This window comes from Protopterus annectens, chromosome 8.part0 (assembly GCF_019279795.1).
Source record: "Protopterus annectens isolate FY-2018-M chromosome 8.part0, PAN1.0, whole genome shotgun sequence".
Lineage (NCBI taxonomy): Eukaryota > Metazoa > Chordata > Ceratodontiformes > Protopteridae > Protopterus > Protopterus annectens.
Genome location: NC_056741.1, coordinates 348,001,958 through 348,022,129, shown reverse-complemented (window position 1 = coordinate 348,022,129; position 20,172 = coordinate 348,001,958). Strand labels below are relative to the sequence as shown.

At 38.9% G+C, this 20,172-nt stretch overlaps 1 protein-coding gene across 3 annotated transcripts in view; it reads left to right on the top strand.

The window, feature by feature from the left end:
• LOC122808802 (alpha-2-macroglobulin-like) overlaps window positions 1-20,172 on the top strand; it is a 476,844-nt gene that overhangs the window by 276,180 nt on the left and 180,492 nt on the right. For all 3 annotated transcript variants that reach the window (XM_044079853.1, XM_044079854.1, XM_044079855.1), the window contains 2 exons: window positions 9,329-9,403; window positions 12,737-12,899. In XM_044079853.1, the coding sequence (XP_043935788.1) occupies window positions 9,329-9,403; window positions 12,737-12,899 (238 nt within the window). The remainder of the gene's footprint in view (window positions 1-9,328; window positions 9,404-12,736; window positions 12,900-20,172) is intronic.

Genomic DNA, 20,172 nt, shown 5'->3' with positions numbered 1-20,172 from the left:
GCAGATTTTTTTGTCTTTCCTGTATGGGTTATCTGAAATGATGACTGTCTACTTCCTTTTGGTCATCTACCATTGCCCTTTGGAAACCACTATAGCAGAGGATGAGAGCATATCAGAGCAAACCAATGCTGCACATGAGTGCACACGTCTTGCATGACTTAAGGCTAGCAGGGAAAAGCTCTGTACTATTATTACTGAGGGAGAGAGAGGAGTCCACAAAGTACTGGTATGTGAGGAAGGAGAAGGTTTTGGTGTAAAGGTACTGCAGCCCAGTTTGGTTCTACAATCCCTCTAGCTGAATGTCTCCCTAAAAATATCTTCAACATTTAAGTATATCTCCCCTTTTCCTGTTTCTGTCCAAATATCTAAAATAGAAGCTAATCATGGTGAAAAGTACAGGCCCTCCAGTCTAGCCAGACCCCTCCAGCCCTAACATAGCCCCTGAGAAAAATAAAAGGGAATGTCCCCATATGAGAAAGATGAACCAAGGACCCTGATCTGGAAGAATTAGAGTATACCTCATAAAGTTCTTATTCTACTGATTTTGAATCTGATGCTGAAGATACCCTTTTCATCAGACTCTTCCCTCTAAAGAACTCTAATTTGAAGAAAGGCTCCACAATGAAGGAATTATTTCAGTGGAAGAGAAAGGAAGTTTTTGATTCTTAGAAAATATATTATGAATTGCCACTTATGGATGCCCTCAAATATATGGCCATTCCTTTAGTACTGAGTGCCCTGCAGGATACCTTTACAGTTGCTTCTCAGATCCAGATTCTCAGCCCCTTGTACACAATAAACCTGATTTAGGGTACAAGATAGCCATAAGTCAAGTCCTGCTGTTGTGTCAGTAGTCCCGGAAAAAGGAATTACAATTGTTCCAGCCCCCAATGACCTCTCCAATGACAAGGACAGTCATGCTGTGGATTGGTTTAGTAAAAAGGCTTATACCTAAGCCTCCCATTCCTTTAGGATCATGAACTGTGAAACCCACATGACTGGTTTTCTGTTGGCCTTTCTTGAACATATGGACAGAAAATGGGAGAAGTCTCAGATGCTGACCTTAGGTCCTAACTCTTGAAATTTCTTAAAACTGCCAGTCAGGTAGCTTAACACTCTATAAAATGTGGCCGCAATGCTAATGATGCAACTTCCTGAGCTTTTGCCACCAGGTCAATATTCAGAACACATGCCTGGTTAAGGCTGCAGTCTCTTCCTGAGAATGACAAAGCTCAGTTGATTGATGCACCCCTAGACAAGGAATTATTGTTAGGAGGTTCTACTGCTAAAGTGCTTAAAAGTGGATGAAAGAGAAAAGTCATGCAGGGTGGGAGGCTGCTTTTTTTCTCTCTCCTTTTCCAGGGTTGAGAGAAACTGTGCCTACATATCTGAGCCCTTTTGCAGGAAACAGTACAAGCCCATGCAACAAAAAGATTAGAAGGCTCAGTTTAAGAAAAGATGGCAAATGGAAAACAAGGGAAAGCCTGGGAGGCTCTAAAGGCCTTTCAGTAAAAGAGACAAATTCTGGCTGTATGATCTCCCACCTCCAACTCCTCTCACTCTCATTCTAGCCCATCTGCCCTTTCCACAGAAAATAATAGGAACCCTATTTCCTATTTCATGCTTGGGGTGACATCACAATGGATTCATGGATGCCAAAGATTATAAGGGAATGGTACAGAATACAGTGGACTTTCCCCCAACCCACAAGTATCCCCCAGGTATCAAAGAACAAGAAGCAATTTCTCTAATTATTTCATAACTACTGCGTCATGGAGTCATTGACGAGATGTCCCATCAGCTGTTTGAGGGATTATACTCTAGGCTTTTCTTTGTTCCCAGGAAGAAAGGCACATGAAGATTCATTCTGGACCATTCAAGGCTCAACATCTTCCTAAAGGTCCCAAATTCAGGCTACTCTGACTCTCATGCACTCAAAGGCAGATACAATCACCATGGATTTAAAGGACACCTACCTGCACATCCCCTTTTCACAAGAATCATAGCCACTTTCTCATAATCTTAACTAGGGACTGTCACTATCGTCACTATCAGTTTACCTCCTTGCCCTTTGAGCCTTCCAGTGCAGCAAGAATCTTCACAAAATCCTTGGTATAACCATTGTCTTCTACAGGAAAAAGGGTATTCACTTTCACCCTTATCTTGATGACTGCCTGATTTAGAGGACTTCTAGAAGGGGTTCTGACAGTCCAGAACTTCACAGAGACTGTTTCAGAAGTTGGAGTTTATTATGAATCTAAAACAGACCTCCTTGTTGACCTTGCATAGGTAGTCTTACTGGGTTTTCTCTTGGTTACCTGCAAACCTCCCATCCTATCCACAAGATATGGTGGAGAATTATCAGATCTATGGCTAGGAACTGGCAACTAAGAACACAGCCACAACCAGGACTTGCTGAGTATGGGGATCAGCTTTACTCTGGATTTCACCAACCTCAAACTTTTTCTGGGGAGCTTGTGCACAGTGCATCATGATCCAGGACTTATATGACCATTAGCAAAGGAAAGGTACATGAACATAAGATATAGAGAGATACTGGTTCTCATCCAGTGCCTGAGGGCAGCGAGCCTGGTATGGAAAAAAGAGACCCTCCGAGTGATAACATGGTTTATGCTTTACATGAACAAATAAGTAGGAATAAGATTCTACCTAATGTACAGGTAAGTTGTGGTAGCTTGGGAAGTGGCCCTCCAGCACAGTGTGCTTCTAACAGTAGTATGCATCCCTTCAGAACTAAACTCTGTGGCAGACAGAATAAGCAAGACCAAGACAGACCCTCTTGAGCGCATGTTACACAGGGGTCATAGAATCATAGGGTCATAGGAGGTTACTAGGCTAATGGTCCTGAGGCCCTTACAAGCCAAGCTAAGAGTTTATCCCCAAAAAAAGAAACCTCAGTCAGCACCTGTCACCCCTGTCAACCCCTGGGATAAATTTGTGGTTTCCCATCCACTCATCAAGGTTGCGCTTGAAGAGGATCAGCGAGGTGCTCTGTTTGACATGTATGGGAAGTCTATTCCAGAGATGGGGCAGCCTCTGGGAGACCAACCTGTCTGTCCAGCAGGTTTTGCTGATGTCAAATATTAGATATTAGGCCTTTCAAGCGGGTAATGCATGAGGAATTAGACTTTCAGATATGGAGCATCTCTAGCAGGGCAGGGTCTGATATTGCCTTGTAGGCGATACACAGATCACCTCTGAGCAATCTGTATGATACTGAGTAAAATGATAGTAATATGAGCCTGTCCAAATAGGACAGGTGTTGGAGGCTATGGATTCACTTTATGAGGTATTTCTGTGGCCTTTCCAGTTGGTGCAGGTGTTTGGAGAGGTACATCATACAAAATGGCCTGTTATACTCAATTATAGGCCTAATGAGGAAGGAGTACAGACAGGTAATAACCTATGTTTTTCCTGGATGCAATCCCCTTACTTATGAGATGAACCAGGTAAAAGGCTTTTCTGACAACTGCCGCTACATGATGGTTGAATATGAGATTGTTGTCAACCTGAGTACCCAGGTCTCTCACCACAGGTTATGTGCTAAGGAGGCTGACGTTGATGTGGTAATTAGTTGGGGCCATGATTTTACTGAATGGTATGATAATACATTTTTTTGGGTTTAACCTAAGGCCATAACTTTGGCAGCAGTCATTTATTGCTGTGAGACCCTCTTGCAGTATGTTAACATAATTTGGGGAGTCAATGACAACACCCAACTTACAGTCGTCTGCAAACTTGGTCAGCCACAGGCCCTTTGTCTTTGCCTGGACCTCTGAGAAGTAGATTCCAAACTGCAGGGGTCCTAGGACAGATCTCTGGGAACACCTCTAGTGACAGGTCTGCTGTCGGAGGTGGTGGCACCTATTTTTAACCTTGTGGGTCCTATCAGTGAGCTAGTTGGCCACCCACCTGACGTGATAGGGATTTACGCCAAGTTAAGTTAGCTTTTTGATGATGCCCAAGTGGGGGATTGTACCAAAGGCCTTGGCCAAGTCAAGGTAAGCTGCACATACTGACTTTCCCCCATCCAGAGTCTTGGTGACAGTCTCAAAGAAGTCAACTAGGTTCAGCAGCCAAATTCTGTCCTTGACAAATCTGAGTTGGGTGGGGTCAAGTACTTGAAGATTGCCTAAGTCCTTGTTTATGAGATCCATAATAATACACTCCATGGCTTTAGAGATCAGACTCGTCAAACTAATGGGGTGATAGTTTCTTGAGTCAGTAGTGGTGCCACCTTTTTGCAAGGGGATGACAATGGCAGTTCTCCACTCTGATGGAATTAAGCCTGTAATTAGGCTGTGGTCGAATAAGGTGCTCAATGGCAAAGTTAGTTCTTGCTGGAGATGGTGCAGAATACAGCCTGGGATACTATCAGGTCCCATGGAAGTGGTGTTCTTTGCCTTGGATAGAACCTTTAACACATGAGCTGTGGATATGTGAGGTGTGGGACAAGTAGCTGGGATGTCGAATGGGCCTTTGGGGGGGAATAGGGTGGTGAAGTTTACACTGAAACTAGCAGGTTGGGAAGTCTTCCTATAATTAGTACATAAGAAAGCTGTTCCACAGAAGGATCATTTTGTTACAAGATAAATGAGACAGCTGAGACTGTTTTGCTCTGGGCATCCATGGGCCTAACCAGGAAGGACTGGGTGATGTATGCCTTCTCTATAACATGGCCAGGACCATTCCTATTTGTTTTTTCCCCTTCACCTTGATCCCTAGAAGGTGAAGAAAGGAAAAAACAAAGATGCTCCTCCTGGCCCCCTTTGTATAAGACAAATTTGTTTTTCACTACTAGTGAAGATGACAGAAGGATGCCACCAGACCTACTGTTCTAGAAAAAAATAATCTTTTATCCACCTCAACCTGCAGATGTTGAGGATAACAATTTAGAGGATAGACTTTCTATGCATTTCTGGTACTTATAGATTCAATACATGCTCAGAGTTTTCAAGAAATCCACGAGACCTACCAAAAGGAGGTGCTATATCTCCAAGTGGTGGAAGTTCTGCTTCTGGTACCAGCAAACAGGACAGGACCCATAGAGAGCAAAGGTACTTTTGATCCTACAGTACTTGAGTGACTTGCTTAAAGCTGGAATAGCATAAACCACCATTAAGGTACACTTTTCCATGATTTTGGCCTGCCTATCTTGGGATCCACACTTATCTAGCCTACCTGAGGTTAACCGGTTTCTCTAGGAGTTCCTGCACCAACTGAAAGATTGGCAGTCTGCAGTCCCTGAACTGTAAATGTGAAAAACACAGCCACCTCCTTTTGAGCCAACAGGTGAGCTGCAGCTAGGGTGGGGTAAAAAGGGCAGTCACTCTGGGTACAAGATGTAAGGAGGCATGATCAGCAAATGTCAATCAATCAGTAGTGCAGTACCATTTCCGAAAGCTGGCACAGAAATGTGTAAGTTATAACAAGCCATAGTATTTAAAAGTAGAAAAATTTCAGTCATGAAGTGTGACTGGGTTTTCTTGCTTCTAGTTTCTTAACTGTTAATACTGATGATCCCATGTGATTATTACTTCATTTTCATAATTCTTTGTGGTCCACATTTCCTGTGCTTCATATCTATTTGTATATTGTAATGTTTCCCAGACCCCAATATAACAATCTTTTCATATTGTTGTGTCTTTCAGTATGCAGACCCCCAGCCATAAGTATATCACAAGCAGCAATCAGATGGGTAACTATTTCTACTTCTGGGCAGCTGAACCTACATTTGTCAGTATGGGTCACTTTTTGTATAGGCTTTGTGAATCATCTTATATGCATTCGAATGTCTGATGTTTTTAGCCTTTCACCTTTTGGTTTAAATTCACCTCTTATTCAACGTCAAAGCTTTCTCAACATGTTGCTCTTGGAGTTCTCTATACTTGCTACTATATGTGTGGGCTTTACCTTGTGTCTGTAAGGTAAACACCTTAACCATTATTCCAACCTCCACACCCCACAATTTTCTTCCTTTTTTCTGGTCATAATCTTTACATCATTCTCTTCTATTAGCACTTTATTTTGCCATCTGTTTTTGTCGTCTGTGTTTATTTTCATGCCTGTTTCTTTCAGATATGTTATGCTAGTCTAAGAAAAGATATCATTTTAGACTTGCTTTCTTCATGGTTTAGAACTTTCAGTGTTTGCATCTGATAATCTTACCAAATATGTATGCAGTAAGACTGCTGCAGATCTATAGATATAGTTAATTTCAAGGAAGCCCATGTTTCCCTAGACTGAGAAATATGCAGTTTCACTGTAAACTATTTTTGCATCAATTTATAAGCAGGAGGTAATTTTGTATTGTCCTGTCTGATTGATCCCACACCTTTTAGGGCCAGTCAGTTACACCAAAGCTGTAGGGCAGAACATGATGGGGGGGGGGGAGTAGATCTCAAGGGAGCTTTCAGTATTAGTTTTGCACTAATTCTGATTTTGCTCATGTTGTATTGCTGGCCATTAATATACTCCCAGATATTTACACACTTTATTGTTGTAGCTTTTTTGTATCACATTCCATAGTCATTGTGTTTTCTTGATGTTGCAGTTTTCCTGCTATAAATGTGCATACATCTAAGGCTATAAGGCATTTTATATCATCCTAAAAGTTTTCTAACCATTTATACTTGTATTTCCGTTGTTTGTCAGATTAGCTATATAGTTTTAAAGCATACAAACATATTTGTTTTGTTTATCTGATGCAAACAGTGAAAGGGTGAAAAAAGGTGAGCTGTCATTTGGTAAGGCTGATTTGTAGAAGTTAAACTATATCCATAGAGTAGTCTAGTAACGACCCAACTTTTTAGTCTGAGGGCAAAGCAAAGCTGCAGGGGTGATAAAGAATCTCCATATAATATCCCTCAATGATTTTTTATACTTAGGATAGTACTTTGTCTTTTTTCTTGGCTCAGATATAACAAGGTTTGTCACTGTTTCATGTGACTGTTATATAATTTATCGAAGTATAGCATTTCTTAACAGGTTGTAAAATTCTCAGCTTTATCATATTTCACAGCAATTCTACAAGGTTTGTATTTAAAAAATAGTTATATAGAGTTAAATTACTACTCTCCCATATTTTTCATAACTTTTTGTTTTTAACCTTGCTTATCACTACCAATACGCCACTAGCTGCAATTACAATGGATAGAGCACCTGGAGAATGAGAACTGTTTATCTTGAAGATTATTTAAAATTGCTGGAGAGAGTACTGAGAGTTAGAATAACCTTAGAGCATTTTAGAATAAGTTGCTAGTGCATTAGACCAGTGAGAAAGATTAGAAATATTTAGGATTATACTATTTTTTATTAACCGGGAAAGTCTGACTTGGAACAAAGCCAATTTTCAGCGGAGGCCTGGGAAGAAATGATCCAGAAGCATGTCTTTGTAATGTGGGAGGAAACCCACACGGCACAGGGAGGACATGCAGACTCCACACAAAAGGTACCTCAGCCGAGAATTGAACTAGAGAACCTTTTGCTGTTAGGCAACAGCACTACTGCTGCACCATTGCGCTGTCCACTATGACAAATAAAAATGAACTGAAATCTGCTGTATTTTAAACTATAGTTAAATCAGCCACAAACTGCTATGAAAACAAAATCTCATGCTGAAAATTGTTTTTTGACTACTGCTCCCACTGATAGACCACACCTAGATCATTATAAAAATAAGTATATTGACTAAAAATGGATATAGAACTAACTTACTTTTAAAGTTTAATTTTAAAGTATTTCAGTTATCCATTATACTGCATTGATGAATACTCGCAAAAGTAGTATTTCAGGTAACTGCACAGCTATGAACATCTTAGCTCACAAAATCTATGCAAAGCCTAAAATAGTGGGAAAACAAAGGATAAAAATAGGGACAGATTTTAAATATTGCTCTTACAAACTAACAAAGTTTCTAGAATAACATGATTTGCATTAGCATATGTCATCTGAAGGATATGAAGTCTGAAGCTCACATGTATGTCATTATTGACTTCAACCCTCAGCAATTTGCCAGAAAAACACAAATTTTATGAGGAATCCACAAGAAACAACAAACTACTGAAAAAGTAAAAACAGACACCGAGCAGTCTTTAAACACCAAATGGACTTTTAATGTAAAGCGCTTTTCATCTACCCAGGTAGGTAGACTTCATCAGACAAACACATAAAACAATGTATCAACTTTTTAAACCCAAAAGGCCGCCAACACCAACCAATCAGCTTTTATGCTTATTGCACCAGTGTTCGTTGGAGTATTTAAAAACACGTTACAAATACAATGCAACAGATAATTAAAATACACTAAAAAATACAAACAAATACATTTTATTAAGCATAAAAGCTGATTGGTTGGTGTTGGTGCCCTTTTGGGTTTACAAAGTTGATACATTGTTTTATGTTTTGTCTGATGAAGTCTACCTACTTGGGTAGACGAAAAGCACTTTACATTAAAAGTCCGTTTGGTGTTTAAAGACTGCTCGGTGGCTGTTTTTACTTTTTCACAAATTTTATGAGGAACAGGCCAATAGTATGAGACAAAAATCTGGACATTCTGTGAAAATCTGGACAGTTAAGAGGTATGGGTAACTGTCACTGTGTATGCTAGAATTTCATTTTAATAGCATAATCTCAGTAATCCTTCCAGGGCTGTGACTCATGGTAACACTTGTTCCCTTCTGAATAGAGAATATACCAGTCATTTCTATTCAGGAGTTAATTCTTCCATAAACCACACGTCTTAATTATTACAAGAAATGGCTGTTCTCAGTGGCTGTTCGTGTGGGTATTGAAGGGACATCTTTCTCAATGTCAGATTACATTGAGAAGAGTTACTACTAAGCCAATGAAAACTGAGGCCACACATAAGAAACATTTATCAAAGAAGTCCAGTGTTAGAGATGTGAGGCCTTAAAGAAGAAATGTAATGGAATACAGCCAACAAAAATTAATATATTAAGACCAATTAATTATAACAGGGTACCCAACTACTTTAGAGAGTAGTTCCTACATGTAACATCATGCCAAAGTACAGGAAACGTCTATGGTTGTAATAAGAGCAATTAAACTATACCTCCTCTATGAAAAGGTCTGTCAGACTGAAAAAGGCTACAGTTTTGAAGGAACAACTTTGTGGGTAAGGATTCAATTTTAAGCAGTCATGCTTCTACCTGATCATGTTTTCTGCCAAATATTTAAATATTTTACATCCCAGGAGTGTGGCAGTAGAAAGTTTATAAAATTAACTGATCATGTTTGATGCATGGAAGCTATGTGATTCTATATCAAATCATTTGTTGTCTTCTAGGGTGGAGTTGATGACAATGTTTCACTGTCGGCTTACATTACTGCTGCCTTGTTGGAACTTGAACTGCCTCTAAATGTAAGTATAGGATTCTTGTCTTTTTTTTTCTAACAATTTTTTATTCAACATTTCTCAACAATCACAATATATCAAAACAAATACATTATCAAAACATATCAAATAAAAACTATTTACATTCATCCATATCAAGGTTTTTGTTTAAAATTAATACATATATCATCAGTATTTTTCAAGTAAATCATTCACTTTTTCTATGCAATACACTAATGTATAATTTTCGGTGTTCTCAGCTTAATGGTTAACAATTCTTTTTTTACATACCCTTTAGCTAAATATATGAATTCTGAGAATAATATGATAATTTTACTTTTTAATGTAATGTAATAACTTTCCTTGCAATCTCTAAAATTGACTATAAAAGAGACACTTGTGTTTTTGGAATAACTTCTTTAATTGGAGCATTAAACAATATTAATGAATTAATTATTATACATTTATCCAACCACAACGCTTGAGAAAAACATTTAACCTCCTATATAATTTTATACCCCAGCACCATATGTAACCAATCTGCATCTATATTATCACCACAACTTCAACAATTAACATTTGATATTTTTTATTATTATTGGAACCTTATGAAGGGTTTTAAAAGTTCTATGCAAATGTTTCCAAGTAAATAATTTCCAGTACAGTAAAGATGACGTTTTGCTTACTGATTTAATCAATAATGTTTTATTCACATCAGAAAACTCTTCATTATTGATTCTTGTAGAGTAATCTCAATGTTTTATTTCTACAAAGGAACAATCCATTCTTAACACTCTATATATTTTGACCTATATGTTTTTGACCTAGTGTTATTTAAATTGCTATTAATGCTAAATAACAATTCTAATATGTTGGGAGCATTTCTTCACAAGTGAATCTAAGGACACTTTTATTTTATTTTATCATGTACAACATTTTTTAAATTTTGCAAACTCAGACAATTACTCAGTCTTAAATTATATCTGGCTAATAAATATTCTGCTGAATGTATTTTATTACCATACATGAAGTGATGTCAAAACATTTATCTAAGTTATGACTTCTTAAGCAATCAATAGTGAATGCTATGGGAAATAAGAAAACAATGTTTTTATTTTATAATTATTTAGATAGTTCCTAAATGTTGAAAAATAGAATTAATCAATGGGATAGGGTTTTCTGCTTTATTTGCACCTCTGTCTCTCACTGGCCCCTATAAATTTAATCACTGCTTTGCTTTCCAGGCTAAGAAAGATTATATTCAGTATACATATTAAATCTCTGAAATCGTAAACTCTAAGATCATACTACATACCGGAGTAAACATATAACTGTCACATTAGCACTAGCGCTTCGCGTCGAATGAATCATACCTGTCAATTCCAAAATAAAGAAATGATGCATGCATGTGTATTAAACCCTATACTATCTCTGTTTGATTTCTTTCTAGCAATCTGTTTCTGTATTCCTCTGTCTGTGTCTATTTAGCCCTATTTCCTATAAGTGTATAAAGTGATGTTTAATTACCCTTATTTATTTACCTCAGTCATTTTACCACCATCCTACCATTCATGTGTTTAAAAAGTATTTCTTTATTATGATCTCAATCTATTTGATATTTACCATCCATTTCAGATTATAATGCTGTATGTACTATAAATATGCATTATTAAGCAGCATATTGGTAGAACTTTATTTTAACTAACTTCAACTTTAAAGAAGAAAATGTAGTTACTGGTCATGCAAGTTATCTTAGTGTTTTTATTAGGCCTAAATTTTGACTCTGGCTACTCCTTATATGAATATTTCAGCAAAGCCTACCATGGGTAAAATGAAACAAAGTCTAGAAAAAGACACCCAGAGGGAGGCAGAGGATTTAAGGATAAGACAGCTGAGGAAGAGAGAAATTTTGGTATAACTAGCAAAAGACCTTGAGAGATATAATTTAGTCATCCTTTGCATGGAATAGAATGCTTTCATAATGCATATTAAGGGTTAACATAATCAATATCACAAGCTAACATGCTTAGCTCAACCATTTCCAAGTTTGAACCAGACTAGGAGGCATAAAGACAATTAAGATAAGTAAAGAAAAACAGCATTTGATAAACAGAGTAAACAGAGGTAAAATGGTATCAGGTTTTAGAGTCATTGCAGGCAGACTACATTACTGCTGACCAGCCTTCATGGTGCCCACTTAGTATATACAGTACATGACATGTTTACATCTGAAAGTAGCTAGAAGTCCAGATTTTTAATGTTTATTTGATCCTTGATTAACATCAGTTTGTTGTCTGTAATGATAAGTATGCTGTTAGTAGATTCAGGAGTTGGGATTTTTATGCTGTTAATAAGCATTTTTTGTGTTGACACTGTGGATGTGGTTCCATATGTACATATACCAATGACTACTTTGTTTTACACGTCCTGTAATTCCTGCATCAATTGACAGGAACATTAATGTAGGATAATCTGTTGCTGGTACTTTAGATGGAAATTTGTGAGCACTAGGAAAATGGCTAGGGATTCAGAGTGATAGGAAATGTGCCAAGAAAGTAGTTGCATCTGGATGTTGGGAAAAGGATATGGTTATCATTGCCATGGAAATTGTCTGAGCAGCAAATGTAGCTAGGCATTAAAGGCAGATGCGGAGATGCCCTGGCAACATGAAAGAAACAAAGTAGGTACAAAGTGGACTGAAGAACCTATTGCTGTAAGCCATATGTATAAGAGTATTGGAAAAAGTTTTAAGCACCCTATAAAGTACAGATGCTCAAGTGCCTTAAAAGGTAATACTGAGGCCTGACAAAGCATGATAAATTACATTACATTTTTAGTCTAGCAATAGAGTGAAGAAATAGTAAAACTGGATCTTACACTGTCTTCCCAGAAGAGTGCAGGTTGCATTTCAAATATTAATATAGTTCTAATGCAGATGAGCCTGGCATTGTTATTGCTGTTTGCTCTTGTGAGCAGGGAACCGCATTTGTAAAAGTAGGCTCATAATGGGTAGATACTAAGGGTGTGGTACAGGAGCTCCTGAAGATTAACTACTACAACCGGTTGTTGTAATAAGAGGTTATTAGTTACTCTTAATAAGGAGAAAGTTTCCACATACACCAAGATGTGAATTTAGAGTCACCATGCATTCAGGTTTGATTTAGAGCATCAATAAAACATTACTTAGCTTGATATGTAATGAAAGTGGGTTCTAGAAACAACGGATGTGCTGAGTCAGGCATTTATTACTCCATTCTCTTTGTCTGTACTCACAGCCCCAACCACAATCCTCTTTTTGCAATTGACTGTTTCTTTTTTTTTTTTTTCCATGTTTGGTGATGCTCTTTTATGTCTTAACAGGATACTATGCTCAAAAAAAGTCTCCACTGCTTGGAGGAGCAAATTGAAAACATCACCAATCCATACACCCTAGCACTATTGGCATACACCTTCACACTGGCAAGAAATGAAAATGCAAGGGAAATACTCATGAAGACACTAGATGAACTGGCCATAAGGAAAGGTAAGGGTCATCATTCAGAGGTTGGTGGTAATATGCTTATCTTATGGGTTCATTAGAAAGCAGACTTGGCTTTGCCATACCACCCCCTCCAAAATAACAACAAATTATAATGTATTGTAGCAGTAGGGCATATAAAGTTCTATATTTCTGCTTCATGCAAATATCAGAGCACCTTGCATTATTTATTTGTGGTTGTCTTTCATTTCCCTTCCTGTGAATTACATATCAGTGATGGTATGTTTAAAATAATTGAAATGAAGTTTCAGTTCAGTGCATGCCAAATCCAGTGATTTATTTCTGTAATAAATGAAATGTAACCATTTCATTTTTCTATCAGTCAATCTATCTGTCTATCTGTCTGTTTATTTATTTAATTATTGTTTGTGACAGAAACATGTTTGTATCTCCTAAGCCATTTTAATAAATACAACATTTAGTAATGTGTTTGATGTAAGAGTTCATTAGGCTGCTTAATTTCATTTCTAAACTCAAATTTCATGATAGAGTAAATTTATAACTATTACCTTATTATAGCAACATTTTGTTTATCTTTCTTATATTCTGGTACATTTTAAAATATATGCCCTTGATTCTAGTTTGTGACCTTAACAAAAATATGATTTAGAAGACTGCTTGCTATAATCCTATTTAATAATATTTATATGTTCCTATAAAAGGCATTCTGAAAATGTCCTAATAACTAAAATGTTTAGTCAACCTACTTCAAAAGTAAATTTTATAATGATTTGATTTTGTTTTTCAAGGTGTGTTGGTGCTTTATTATACCACCATTAAAATATGACACCTGTCAGTTACAAAAATCTCAATGATATTTGTATACCTTTCAGACTATTATACAGTAGGCAACTGGTATGTCAGCAGATGCATGCCACTGAAAGCCACTGAAACACATTGTTTGTTTAAAACACAGCAAGGAGATTGTAGTTATAGTAAAATGCATCCGCCCTAAAACAGTGTTATTTGAAGTACTTCACACACAGACCATATTACCAAAGGTTTACTCGTTGGTTTGTTGTGAATGTCAGAAGATTCATAATCAATTGAGTAAATCACAGTGCAATATGTTAAAACAACTGTTAGGATTTTCTTTTGTTAGGGTCTATTTTATCTGAAAATTAAGGAGTATAACCTTGCATTTTCTTGAGTACAGTGCATAATGGGATGACACATGAGACCTTTAGTTATTTACTTATTTATAGTTTGCTGACTAGATTTGTCCTAATAGTCAGAGCCCATTTAGAGATGAGACCTGTGGGAAAAGTTATCAGCCTTACAATTATGAAGCAAACTAGAGCCAAAAAGAGGATGAATATTTTCTTTTAAAAGCTAAAATACATGACACTCTAAAATGCATCACTCAGTAAAAAAACAGTGAAAATAAAATACCCCCTGCATGTCAATCAAGAAACTGTACAAATAGTTTGTTATTTTATAGATATATATATATATATATATATATATATATATATATATATATACATACATACATACATGTCTATAGAATAGAACTGGGGAGCTAAAAATGATAGTTCCCATAACATTGTAGCATTGGATTCATACTCTGCATAGTTGTTTAGTAGTCTGTTGTTTAAATCCACATCTTTGGCAATGTGAGTTGAAAGGGTTCATAATTACTAGGCATATAGTCCAGCAGACCATTGATGAATCTTGCCCAGTTTACCAATTACCTAGAAGCACTGTCTCATTCACTGACTTGCTTAGAGTTACACAGTATGCAAATGGAAGGAGAGTGTCAAACTCTAATCCACAGGAAGCAGTTTATACCCGTAATCCTCTGTGCTAACTGCCAGACCAGATGAATTTTGCAGACTAATTTGAAATGACAATGGGAAAAACCTGTTATAGTATCAACTAGGAGGGTATTCTGCATTTTTTAAAGGAAGCCGATAAGAACTCTGTCACAAGTTTCAGAATAAGATCTTAGGAGGTAAGCAAGCCTTAATTAGATGATCTAAGTTGTTTCAGTGGACTATATAAAGTTATCAAACTGATTAGATATTTTATTTTTAGACAATAAGGCCATCCATCCTAATTCTCTTATTGCCAAACAGTGATGAAAAGAAGATAATTGACCTGCTGGAAATGTAGTAATTATGTTGATTGCAGACATATGTTTCCTATATGCATTCTTGAAGGTAATCCATAACAACTGGTAGATATAGTAACTTTTGCAAGAAAAAGTGCTTCTGCCATTTATCACTTGGCAAAAGCAAGTAGAAAGGTCTTGTGGAAGGCATTAAGTTCTGTATTAACTTCTCTGAATAGTCAATGGGTTCAATAACATTGATTTTACTATCTAATCTTGTGTCTAGTTATTTTCTGGACTGAAAAATCTCAATTGAGCCTCATGAATAAATATATCGAAGAGGCAGTTCTTATCCACCAAAAACATTCAAATAAATGTAAACATAAACATGGCTGGTGGGGTAAAAAGGAAACAAAGTCTGACCTTTCATTCAAACTCCCTCCTTCCCATTACAGAAGAGATCTAAAATTGATTACCAAGATGCATGGCCCTATATGACTTTGACTACTCATACATTAATTGGAAATCTTAACCAGCAAATAATAAGTAGGCCCAGCAGTTCATCAATTTTTATTAATACTAGCTCCATTGATCAAACAGAGGTGTTAGCATACTTGGCCTTGTTCTTATAAACATTGCTTCAGTCTGCACTCCTACTAAGTCCTCTCTCTCCTTGATTAAATCAAACGATCAGGCTTGTCATCTTTTCCTCAGAAGTAACACCATCCTACTCAATAATACCACCACATTCTGAGATTACTCCTAAACAGCCTAATATCTCTGCCTGAAGGCCTGATGAAACTCAAAAGAGTCCTCCTCTTCTGCTGATACAATCACTAAGGCTGCTACATTTACCTCTGGTTTCTAAGTCCATCTAAACCATTGTATACAGAACTCCATCCTCGTCCAGCATAAGTATTATGGTAATTCAAAAATAAACTCCTATGGTGGAACTCCCAAATAAACAAACTCTGTAGGAACAGGAAAAATCAACTTCTTAATTCATATAATAGATGGCCACCTCTCAACATGATGGGTGTTTAGGCAGGTCAGCAATTAACTCATGCACGCCATTAGGATGACTAAGGTAAGATATGAACTAAATGTCGCCAACTACTTCAATACTAGAGTATTAGAAATGATACCAAAGACTGTACCGAGCACCAGATGAACAATATTACTATTCTGATGTCAAAGCCCTAGCCAATGGCAAGCTGAGAAATTTATTTTACTTTTAGCCCTCATACTTTTCACTGTGTTTCTTTCCTGAAAACACTGAAATCCCCTTCCCCCCAAAATCACTATGGACCAGACCCTGAAATCAGTATGGACCAGAGCACCATCGGGCAGCGCCGGTTAAACAAGGTTAAACTATTTGTGGCTCCGTAAAGTCTGGTCTTCAATTTTTCCCTTAGAACTTCTCTACTTGCAATCTAAACAGTCTATTCTCTATCTCAAAAGCTCAGCACTTGCTCCTAAAGCATTTTTATATAGGTAAAGTACTTGTATACTAAACAAAGTACTACATTAGCCTAGAATCCCCTTGAGTACCCATTTCCCTATAGGTCCCTTCTGACTCAGTTACACAGCAAACTTTTTCACTTTTTCTAGCATGTCAAAGGGTCAGTTGCTAGCGTCCTCTCCTCTTCAGCTGGTGAATCTGGGCATCTTGAGGCAATGTTACAATTGCCTCATGTACACAGACAACCCACTCCTTCTCCCACAAACCACAAATACATGTGAGAGATGCAAGTATATAGCCAAACTGGAGGCTGAGCTCTCTCAACTCAGGACTGGCAAGACCAGACAGGAGGAGAAGGAAACCACGCACACCACAATCCCAGTTTCACATAGAACTATCACAACTGCAAAACAAACACATAAACACACAAATACATACTCGGAGGCACTGATCAAAAATCTACCAAAACTACAGAGGCCTCCAAAGCAGACACCCAAGCAACTGCCACCTCAAGACATAAAACATGCAACACATAGTTCTCAAAGTCAGTGTGCTAAACAGTCACAGCCCTTAAGGCCAAACACAATGCCAGACACACTTGTTATAGGTGACTCCATAGTCAGACACACTGACGTCCCACTCACCAGACTGAACAAGGAAAAGATCACAGTAAGATGCCCGTCAGGCGCTAGAATCTGCCACATAACACAAGCACTCAGGTCACTCCACAGCAAGTACAAGTATGACTCAGTCATTGTCCATGCCGGTGTGAATGACCTGAGACGTACCTCCCTGGACTACATGAAAAGAGACATAGAGGAGCTCTCAGATTATGTAGCCCAGGCCGGTATGACCCTGACCCTGAGCAGTATCCTACCCTCACCAAGAATGATGCCACAATACAGAGACAAAATGATCAGCTTTAATAATTGGCTTATTACTGGTGTCATTCTAAGGGGATCCAATGTCTGTCTGCCTGGGATGACATGCTTGACAAGCCACGCTGCTTCACAAGGGACGGCTTGCACCTGTCACCCCTGGGCTTCCGGATATTGGCAAAGGCTCTTGCCACCCCATAGTGCTTTTTAGGCAAGGCTCAAATGATAAACCTACCGTCCTAGAAAACAAAATGGAGAAAAACTAAGGGTAATACTGCTCAATGCCAGAAGTCTAAACCTCAAGATGCACGCCTCAAGCCCTCCTCAGTATGGAGAACATCGATGTCTGTGCTGTGACTGAAACCTGGTTCAAGGCTCCTGAGAGCACCCCAGCACTATCAGGTTATACCTCATATCATGCGTTCCGGCCCCAAAGTCCGGACCGAACCACAAAAGGAGGGGGAGTATCCATATTCATAAAGGATACCCACACCTCCAGGTTACTGGCAACGCACGAAGCATCGGAGACCATCCAGGTGCAATTAACCATAGGTAAAACTGCCCTACAGTTTGTAACATGCTACAGACTATCTTCTCAAACTCAGGAAACCCACACAGCCTTCCTGAAGACACTGGACAGTATGAATGTCTCTCCAAACACCATCATATTGGGTGACTTCAACTACCCAAACATAGACTGGGAACATTACTCAAGCCCCAACACCCTAGCCCAAAGGTTCCTTGAGTTCATAAACTCAAATGCTATGGAACAACTAGTCACCATTCCCACAAGAGGAGAAAATATACTAGACCTGATCATCACAAACATGGGGACAAAATGCTCCACACCAGAAGTATATCCCTCATTGGTGAGATCAGACCATAAATTAATCTCACTGGAGATCCACATCCCGCCCCCACCCCAGCAAAAAAGACCACAGTGAAGAACTTCTCAAAAGCAAACTTCACACTTCTTAAGACTGGAGTGGTATCCTTCAAGGCCCCCGAGCCAGTGGAAACCACAACCCATGCTGCTGAAACCCTTACAAGTGCTTTCTACGAGCACCTCCAGGAATGTATGGATCAAGCAATCCCTAATAAAATCAAGACCCTTTCCACCAAAGGCAGGCACCCGGTCTGGTGGACCCCAGCCATAAACAAACTCTACAACAAGAGGAGAAAGCTACTACATGACAGAGCAAAATCCCTAAAAGGGAAGGCATCTCTGATCAATACTAGCAAAAAACTACGATCACTCATAAAATCATCCAAGGCCAACTTTGAGAGAAAAGTCGCAAATGACACAAAAGACAATCATAAGGCCTTCTTTAGCTATGTTAGAAACCTGGGTGGAAACTCCCAGATATGCTCAGAATTAGTCCAAAATGATAAAAAAAATCACTGAACCCACAGACATTGCCAAAATACTGGCAGACAGGTTCAGTGCAAATTTCTCCACCCCCCCCCCCCCAAAAGGAGAAATATCTATCCCACCAGAGTCTAGCCTCCCAAACATCTCAGATGCCCAGGTGAGAGCTGCTCTCTAAAGCAAAAACACAGCATCAATGGGACCGGACGGTGTCCCCGGCTGTGTGCTACACGAACTCAATGAGGAACTAAACCCACACATAAGGCTGCTGTTTAATCTTAGCCTTACTACAGGATACGCACTCCAAAGAATGGCGACGGCAACTGTGGTCCCACTCCACAAAGGCGGTGCTTCTACGGACCCTGAAATTACCGCCCATAAGCTTGACGAGCCTTGTCTGCAAAGCTATGGAGAGGATCATAATGGAACTCATAAATAAAGACATTGGGGACCTACAGACACTGGATCCTATCCAATTTGGCTTTGTCAAGGGCAGATCCTGCCTCTTGAACTTGGTCGACTTTTTCGAAACAGTCACTAAGGCCATTGATGAGGGTAAGGCAGTTCACACAGCCTACCTTGACCTAGCAAAGCGTTGACACAATACCCCACTCGGGCATCATAGAAAAGCTCACCAGCTTAGATGTAAACCCATATGTCACAAGATGGGTTGCAAACTGGTTCAAGGACAGAACACACAGGGTTAGAGTTGCTGGTGCCATGTCAGACTCTAAGCTGGTCACGAGCGGTGTCCCACAGGGCTCAGTCCTGGGCCCCTCTTGTTCGGCATTTATTTTTCTGAAGTGCAGGCAAACATAGGGGGATTGTGGCTGACAAAATTTGCAGATGACTGCAAACTGGGCACCATAATTGACTCTCCATCAGACACAGACATCCTCCAGAGAGGTCTCATAGAAATGGATAACTGGTGCCAGAGCCATGGCCTTAAGCTAAATGCCAAAAAATGTATAGTCATACCCTTTGGGGAAAAACAAGGTAACCCCTAATTACCGCATAGGTGGTAATCCATTAAACACGGACGAAGTTATCAGGGACCTGGGGACCCAAGTTGACAGTAACCTCTCTTTTGACACTCACATTGCCAAAGTGGTTAGGAGGACCTTCTACATTGCCCACCTGATCATGAAGGGATTCACATCCAGATCAGGAGAGGTCATTGTACCCCTGTACTCTTCACTTATCAGACCAATGATTGAGTACAACGCCCCATTCGGAATGTACCTTACCCGACACCTGCAGCAGTTGGAAAGACCCCAAAAGTTCCTCACCAAAAGGATAAAGGGGCTCAAACATATGTCATATGATGCCCAACTGAAGAAACTCCAGCTCTATTCAGTCGCGTACCGTCTGCTCAGAGGTGATCTGTGCCTGACATACAAGGCCATGTCCAACCCGGAATTAATGGACATGCTCCACCTCAAAAAATCCAAATCCACCAGAGCCACGAGAGCAAGAGACTTAAACCTCAGCATGGA